The sequence below is a fragment of the Diadema setosum genome, chromosome 2 (genome assembly GCF_964275005.1).
Source record: "Diadema setosum chromosome 2, eeDiaSeto1, whole genome shotgun sequence".
Taxonomy (NCBI): Eukaryota; Metazoa; Echinodermata; class Echinoidea; order Diadematoida; family Diadematidae; genus Diadema; species Diadema setosum.
In genome coordinates this window covers 43,564,487-43,574,064 of record NC_092686.1, presented here as the reverse complement: position 1 = coordinate 43,574,064, position 9,578 = coordinate 43,564,487, and the positions used below count along the sequence as shown (strand labels likewise).

Below are 9,578 nucleotides of genomic sequence, written 5' to 3'. Positions count from 1 at the left end.
CCCAGGAGGGTCGTTGATCTCGATAGTGCAGGGATGGTCTGGGGGGCCACTGCGTCGATAAGGAGTGCTGATGCTGCTAACACTGATATTGAGAACATCCACAGGAAGCTCATCAGTGGGTGAGGGACACTGGTTGACATCTGAAGATGGCTGGCATGCTGGCAAGCCCAAGCGATGACGAGGTGTGGATAGGGCACCAGAGGAATCATCATCGGTGACATCAGGGATGGTGCGATTCATCTCAGGGGTGGGAATTATGGCTAGCTCCGACTGAGCTAGACACTGACGTGCAGCCTCAGCATCCTGGGAATGAGGGTGTAGGCCTATGCCTTGGTGGTGACCGTTGCTGGCTTGTGAAGGTGCGGTCACATCATCAGAGATAGATGAACGCGAGTTGTACCGGGGAAGGCTGAGACACATCGGAGGTGTGCGGGAAAGACGAATATCTACCTCTGGTGTAGGATCAGGACCATAGGTGTACGAAGGTCCATCACCAATTGTGATACTGCGCTTTGCGGGACGGATGGTAATGTCGTGCAACACTATGAACGGAATGCCTGCCTCAATTATAACATCCGGAGAGTCAACAACTAACCCTTCAAAGAGAAATGCCTTTCCATCTCTGGTAAGTGTGAGGCACGTCCCTCCAACAACTGCATACGGTGAAGGATGATCGACTGGATAAGTCTCAAAAGAGTCCGAAAAAACACCTCCGAGACTCGTGAACACTGAATAGCCAATGAAGTTCTGTGGCGAACCACTGGCAAGAGTAACCCGGATAGTCTGCTGACCATGGTCAAGGTCAATGTAGGGAGACATACAAGCCTTTTCAGGCAACACTGAGGGACTAGCTACTGGACACTGTGGTGACTGATCAACCCGGAAGTGGAACTCATCTGACTGCGATGCGCCACGATCATAGCAGTAAGAATTGTCTTGAAACCCTATTGACCTGTCTAAATCTGACATATCCTTTGCATCTCCAAGACTAGTACTGTCTGAATCAGCAACACATATCCTAGCAGACAAGCAGACAATATCTGTAGCCAAAGCACTGTCATGAAAATCATCAAAACATTCATCAACTTCTGAGAAATCACACTCTAACTCTAGCTCATCGTAATCATCCAGATAATTGTCATATGGACACAGGGAATCAGAGAAGCCAAGGATGGACGCCGCTTGGCGAGCACATGTAATGATATCTCTTTCATGCTCTGGTAGGAATGAGCAATCACTGATGTGATGCTGGTTTGGGCGATTGGCCACGAGACATATTCGGCAACTGTGAACTGTATGTCTAACATTAGAACGACTGGACTCACTAACACTAAGACTACTCATACACATAGGGACAGGATGTCTACTGCTACATGTACTGGGACCGACTGCATCATACCGAGTAGCATGCAATACTCTATCATCATGGGGATCGACGAGGTTGGTTTGGGTCCCCGAAGGGCTCATCACAACTGTCATAACTTTCATCATCATAATCGTCACAGAAATCATCATAATCAAGACCGACATAATCATCCTCAGTCATCCATTCATTGCTTTCATTTCTTTTGATTTGAATTGACTCAGAATCGCAAACACTGTAAGGTACCTGGTACATTGTACTTCTGGTTAGACTGCTGGTAGGGGCGGCCTCTCTCTCGGGCCTGGGTGCGAGGTCGCTGCCTCAAGAGGGGACAGGGAACAGCCATTCAAGGGCTATGTATGGGACTACAGCAGATGCGAGCAAACCATAACTACCTATCACGACACGTTTTGCCGACCAACTGGCTGCCATATCGTGCGTAAAATCCATCGGTAATGAGGGAAGAGCAGGGTACTTGATCCCATGTAGCTGCCACCACGCCATTAAAAGAACATTGTTCGGGGATGGATAACCAGTCACAATAGTTAAGGTTCAAGCAAACTTTATTATGCTCACGCAACACAAACTGCCGGCCGAAAGGGGCGAAGGTTGTACAACAACAATATAACATACATCTCAAACACTGCCCGTAAGAGGGCAGTATAACACACTGGCGCTGAACTCTACTATGGAACGGTCAGTACACGCTGAGAGCAGGGAGCGGGGCCAGCAAAGCTCGCTTCTTTGTATGGGAGTCTCAAAATGGTGGACGCCATCTTTCACTGCACTGTGCGTACTCCCGTTCCACTATGTAGTACAGTTCAGTGGTAGTATCACTCGAACATCGATCTGCGCAGGGAGGTGACCCTCACTCATAGAGCTGTGCATTAGTTCATCCAGAGATTCCCGCCAGCGCACTGGCCTGGCCTTGAACAAGTGCCAAGCCCCCGACCACACCTTCGGCATAACCCATTTTGGTGTAGGGGAGAACAACCCTATGTTTCATTTGTTTGTTGTTCATTTCAAACTATCTTGGTTCATGTTATCACTTAGAATATCACTTGTTATGGTCAGTGAACAATAGGCATAACGTCTGATAATATGCATCTTCAAATGAATTATATTTTTTCAAAAAATATATTTTTTAAAGACGCTCTGACAAACGCGTTGATGAGGTCATACCTAGAAACGAAGTAGCGTGAAGGCGCACGTGCAATTATTCATTGGATCTTGCTCTGTTATTGTACACCCCAAGATCCTTGTGGTGGGGCAGGTTTCTGTGTTTGGTCTGGGGGGATAGAAAAGTGTCTACGTTGTCACGTTTTGGCGATCCACTGGATACCTACTCTGATTATCTATTCTCCTTGGATATGTGGTGTGAACTCATTAGCTATTACCGGCCTAAAAGAAATCTTACTTTCTACGTCTAGCTACATTGAGCGTCGGGTTCGGATTGAAAAATTGCAAATGTAGGTACCTATTGGCATTACAACTTTCACGTAAAACAAACCCACCAGAAAACGACGCGTGTACTACTAGTGCCTTTGGCTTTGGCTTTGATTGCCATTTTGATTTTGTAGCTGTAGCCACCACACCACACGTGCACGAAAAGACCATAGAAACAAAACAGCTTCATAAAACCGGTTTTTTGAACACCCGTCGTGTTGTCATCTCACTAGCTTGCATTCGTTTCAGTTCGTCGTGTATTACACTAGACCAACGATGAGAGTAAACGCGAGAATGCGTGGAGAATGGATCCTCATTCCATGCAAAAGCAACAAAAATACGGTGGACTGGTTGGGGAAGGAAAGTCTTTCACGATACCGTACGATGAAGAACTATGTCATGGAGGATGAAGTCGTTGAAGTCAGGAAGACGCAAGGTGGTTCTCTGCTGTTCCCAGACGATCTCCTAGTGGACATCCTGGAAGACAATGACTTTGTTCATATTGGTGAGTGAATGGATGAATGCAGTGTGGAAACGGCACAAAAACAGCAATCTTACAAAATTCTAGTTCTACTTTGCATTTTGCATTTTTTCTGTAGTACATGTATGTAGATGGTAAAAGCAAAGGTTTTAACCCTCCCCCTCCCCCTGCATTTCGACGTTCTCGCCGAGGATGAGTGATCATTATGGGCCCTATCCTCTGCCTACAATACATTGTATGTATAGAGGGTTCTAGCTGTACATCTTTTTAACCCAAAGCATGGGCATACAGGGGGGAATTTATCTAAAAGGTTGCAGATGATTTTCATAATTTCACATGATGTAAATCCACAGCTCTATAGATTTGTGGAATTTATTGTGATGGTACTATAGATCGGAGAAACCAATACTCTGACAACCCCCCCCCAAAAAAAAAACACAAAAAAACAAAAAAAAAAACAACAACAAAAAACAACAACACCCGAACCAAATTACACTGAACAAAGATGATGACATTGGTTAGGAGGCTCACAATGTAGCAATGTAATTCCCATGCATGGCCGGCGGAACCGTGGGGGCTGTGGGGGTACGGGCCCCCCCCCCCCCACTTTTTGTGCACCATACAAAGGAATACATAAGGTGTCATATCACTTTGGGCCCCCACACTTTTTTTTAACCTGGAAGTGCTGCCCTCCCCTTTTGAAAATGCTCTGCCAGCCCTGATTACATTAGTTACAGTGCAACATGCTTAGGAAGTTCACCTGTGTAGAATTTATGTATACTTTCTTCTTTTGTTCTGCTTCCTTGAGCCCCAACTCATGCATGGTGAGGCTACCAATATCATCATGTCATCATCCTCGTTAATTGTGATTTGTTTTAGATTTTGAAAACATTCTTATTCCTCGATCATCCCAATTACTATTAGTAGAGCAGTTAAGCCCTCAAAATCACGTGAATTGTGCAAAATTTGACTAAAGCATGAAGCTTTCACCAGTGTTAGTACATACCATAAGATTTATTTTAAGATCGGGAGGTAAGTCTGATTTGACCTCTGATGACCTCCAGAGGTCAATGTACTTTAGATGTCAGAAAATCGATGTTTTTAGACATTTGCGAATGATATATGTGGTTATGTTGCACTAAACATGCATTTATACCACAGAGAAATCATTTCCAGATTCAACAGAGCACTGACAGGTTTTTACCTTTGACCTCTGATGACCTCCAGAGGTCAATGAACTTTAAATATCAAAATATCGATGTTTTTAGACATTTGTGAATGATATACATGTATGTGGTTATGATTCACTAAACATGCATCTATACTTCAGGGAAACCATTTTCTGATTCCACAGAGCATTGACAGGTTTTAACCTTTGACCTCTGATGACCTTTGGAGGTCAATGACCTCAAAATATTATATTGATCTGTGATGTCATTGGTTAATGGTAACCATTGTTAAGATGTACAAAACAAGCATATCTGTCTTACAATGAAATTGTCTTCATATTCTAAAGAGCAGACAGGTTTCTACCTTTGACCTCTGATGACCTTAAGAGGTCAATGACCTCAGAATATCAGAATATTGAAGTATGACATCATTGGTGAAAGGTCAAACATGGTAAAGATGTACAAAACAAGCCTATCTGTGTACAATGACATTGTCGTCATATTCCAAGGCACAAAGACGAGTTTCTGCCTTTGACCTCTGATGATCTCGAGCTCCGAGATCATCAGAGCTTTTAACATCATGTTTCGTATTTCTAGCCATGATACTAATCATGATCTCGTTGGTGTGTAATGTAGGGAATCTGTCTTACACATTGCCTATTTTACTTCCTTGCTTGTATTTGTAACTGATTTTCCTAGACCAAATTAAAAGGGAAAGGGTCGATGAAAAAGACATCAGCGTTATTTGCCTAGTCCGCAATGTGGAAGAGATTACTCCGTGAATTCACGCAGAGCTGCATATTCTACCGCATGGATGAATCGAATTCCACACACAGGATGCTGGCTATTGATTAATGGGCAGTCCAAGCTCCAAAGAATAGCTCCAGGCTCTGAAAAGGGGGCGAGGAGAAAAAGATTAATCTCACATTTAAGAGATTTGCACACTCTTTAACCAATTGTCCTTTTTCTCCTCCTTGATTCGTGCACTGGTAGCATTATCTACTGCAGTCTTTCCGTCGCTCACACTCCATAAAATGCGCGATGAAGCGCGATAAGTATTACTCAAGGAGACCTTTTTAAGCTGCTGTGGCGATTTGATTCCAGCTGAGCCTCCTATTGGAACTCCAAAATATTTTGCACAATCCGCTTTCTCCATGCATGGTTTGCCATGAACGTTTATCTATTCCCTGGGTAGGTCTCGGATGGCAATAGCTAGTTGCAATACAAAGGATTGCTTCGTGTGGAATGCATGTTGGGCCTCACATTGTCGAAGTTTTCAAGATGGTCCAAGATGTCGCAGCTGTGGACTGTATACGCCAGGACCATGGGTCATTCATCGCAGTCATACTGTAACAACCCACCAGCTGGAAACTATGCAAATATTGCCCATGATCTTGACACTTAGGCAAACCAGTCCCATAATGAGTCCGACAAATGTGGGAAAAGATCTATGAGACTTACACTGAATAAATTAAACACTCTGTATATCAGTCTCGTGGGCCTTGTTTTCCTCGAGTGTCGAGATAATGGCCATATTTGCCTATATTTGCTAGTCTACATAACTAACCCAAACATAACAGTTATATTTGACGTCACTGCCATCACTCAAGAAACTTAAGCTTTATTTCTGAAGTAATTGACCTCTCACATTTCAGAGACCTGTTACTATAAACCAATGCTCTGTGGAATATGCATGTACTTTGATCAAAACGTCAATGCGTGATTTGTACATGATTAAGCATTTACGATTACACCAATGAAGCCAAACACCAATACAGGTAAGCCTACACATGTGACCTCAGTGACCTCTCATTGTCCTGAGAGGTCAAAGTTGGATATAATGCACAGGCTAATGACCAATGTTCTATGGAATGACAAGATTCTTCTATTATAGCATAAATGATTGTACATCGGGTATTACAATGTTGACCATTGACTATACATAGAATATCAATATTCTGATATTTTGAGGTCATTGATCTGTCACCTTCCTCAGAGGTCAAAGGTAGAGACACGTGAGTAATTTCTCTTGCTCTGTGGAATAGGAAAACAATTCAATTGTAATACAAATGAATATAACATCTAAATCATGTTTGTCATCAACCAATTGCACCAAATATCAATGTTCTGACATTTTGAGGTCATTGGCCTCATCATAGGTCATCTGAGGTCATCAGAGGTCAAAGGTAGAAATCTGACTCGAAAGGCTCAGTGGAACATTGAGGCAATTCCTCTTACAAAAATTAGTTTTTAGTACATAGTTACCGTGTTTCAGTTATGAGTGACGCATTAAAATATCAATTTTCTGACATTTTGGGGTCATTGACCTCTGGAGGTCATCAGAGGTCAAAGATAGAAACCTGTCAGGGCTCTGTTGAATATAAAGACAATTTCACTATGACAAAAATTAAGTTAAGTACATCATTACTGTGTTTATCATTAACCAATGACGTAAATATCAATTTTCTTAGATTTTGAGGTCATTGACCTCTAGAGGTCATCAGAGGTCAATTCAGACTTACCTCCCGATCTTAAAATTAATCTTATAGCATGTACTAACAATGGTGAAAGTTTCATTCTTTAGTCAAATTTTGCACAATTCTTCGGCTTATCTGATTCTAAAACTCTGTACACAGTGTACCTACATGTAGTACAACCTATTTATAATTACTCAAGTGTAAAAGTCTTAAAATCATCTGGAGATGCCCTTTTAATGGTATGTACTTGCAGATCTGTCACAAAAAAATAAATAATAATAATAATAAATGAATAATAAGTTGTAATGCAAGCCTACACAGTGTATGCAGGGATTGCCATTAGTGGTGGCCCAGGGCCACTTCAAATTAATGTCTGACCACCAAATTAAAAAAAGAAAAAGAAGAAAAAAGGTTATCTTTTTGTGGCCTGATTGGGCAACTGAGATTCAAAATGAATTGTTATATTTGCTTTTGTATTTATCTTTTTCAGGCCGCCAAAATTTCAGATTTAAAGATTTTATTGACAGTCCAAATGGGTAGCGCCTTCAGAAAAAAAAAGATACTGTAGTGTTGAGCCCTGTGTAATGATTTACCCAGTACTTTACTTAAAACTTATTCATAATGCGTGTGTCAGTGTTTCTTTTGTCACAATGACCTAATGCCATATTTTTCTCAGTATTTTTTTTTTTCACACAATGTTTTGCCCTCTTGCAAAACAATATGCTTGTACAGGGAGGGGGGGGGGGGGGTGGGGGCACATCCTGTAGGAGAGTGGAAGTCTGCTAAATTATATTCTTTTAAAGGAAACCCAAACCCAAAGAGCAATGTGGATTGAGTGAAAGCAGCAACATTAGTAGAACACATTAGTGAAAGTTTAAGGAAACTCAGACAATTGATGCAAAAGTTATGAATTTTTAAAGTTTTGGTGTTGGAACTGCTGGATGAGGAGACTACTAGTGGTTACGACGTATGCGTGTGGACAACAATACAAAGAAGATATAAAGAGAAATTAGAGAATACTTTTGCATCGATTGTCCGATTTTCCTCAAACTTTCACTGCTGTGTTCTACTACTGTGCTGCTTTCACTCAATCCACATTGCTCTTTGGGTTTTGGTTTTCTTTAAAGGACAAGTCCACCTTCATATACATATGGATTGAGAGAATGCAAGAACATTAGTAGAACACGCATCAGTGAAAGTTTGAGGAAAATCTGACAATCTGTTCCAAATTTATGAATTTTTAAAGTATCTGCGCAGCCACTGCTGGATGAGAAGACAACGATATAAAGAAAATAAAAAAGAGAATTTCATAAAAACTGAAAAAAGTGCGCATTTCTTCAAATTGATACTGATGTACTTTAAGGGCGATATTATTCCCTCTGCCTTCTAAAAGAGAGAAGTCGAGTGTTCTTTTGTAATGCAAGAAAAGTGAAAATATGTTGAATTTTCTTTATACTGTCTTTACAGTGTATATCGTTGTACACATGTGACATCACAAGCTATAGTACAATTGTCTTCTCATCCAGCCGTGACTGAGCAGCAGCTTCAAAAATTCATTTTCTTTATACTTTCTTTACAGTGTACAGTGTATATCGTTGTACACATGTGACATCATAAGCTATAGTAGTCTTCTCATCCAGCCGTGACTGAGCAGAAGCTTCAAAAATTCATAACTTTTGGACGGATTGTCTGATTTTCCTCAAACTCTCACTGGTGTCTTCTACTAATATTGCTGCATTCACTCAACCCTCATGTCTATGGAGGTGAACTTGTCCTTTAACTACTTGTACAAACATGTACATACACACACATAAGCATAATGATACATTTTACATTTTGTTTGGATGGCAAAACAAGGAAATGTAGTGAATTTGCCCATATCCCCTCTCAATGGAAGGACATCAAAATGTTTGGTTTTATTTTCTTTTTTTTCAGAATTGAAAGAGTAAAGTACTTTTCCATACAGATACAGAATGTTTTGTAAACACATGGGCCCGAATTCTCAAAGCTGGAATAACTATCCCGCGGAATAGTTATTCCGGGGAATAAGTTATTCCACCTTTGAGAATAGATTCCGGTGAATAAATCGCGTCATTTTACGTCACGAGGGCCTGATTTGCATAAGAGACATAATAAATTGGCGGAATAAGCGGTGTAATAAAGTTATTCCACCTTTGAGAATTTGGGCCTGTATGTGTACAGTAGGTTGAAAAGAGTTTCTGTTGAATGATATTATGGCTCTGTAAATCACATACAATGTACATGTATCCCACAATGCTCATACTGGATGTATGACTCTTACATTCAAATGTAGACCAGTAGAAGGTACTGGTATATATACAAATATACTCATTCACAAGTACTATCATCTAGACTTGGCAGTGCAATATGCCACTACATGTTAAAGATGACTTTTATGAAATTATAGAGTAGATAATTTGGTTATTTGTAGTTGTTGTTGTTGTTGTTGTTGTTATTGTTGTTGATAGAATGGTGAATATAATGACTTTAAAAAAAAGGTAGGAGTTTGAGTTTGCTGAATCATGATGCAACTACCGGTATATGAAAATGAAAACACAATTATGCTGATATGTTATAAAAATTGGCTTTCATGAAAAAGCTATCAAGGTGCTCTGGAAACT

General features: G+C 40.8%; 1 protein-coding gene across 1 annotated transcript in view; it reads left to right on the top strand.

Annotated features, from left to right (window-relative positions):
- The first annotated feature begins 2,826 nt into the window (after positions 1-2,826).
- The window catches only part of LOC140245379 (histidine ammonia-lyase-like), a 43,322-nt gene continuing 36,570 nt past the window's right edge, over positions 2,827-9,578 (top strand). Inside the window, exon 1 of the mRNA XM_072324957.1 lies at positions 2,827-3,314. Coding sequence (XP_072181058.1) covers positions 3,086-3,314 — 229 coding nt within the window. The 5' untranslated portion in view covers positions 2,827-3,085. The remainder of the gene's footprint in view (positions 3,315-9,578) is intronic.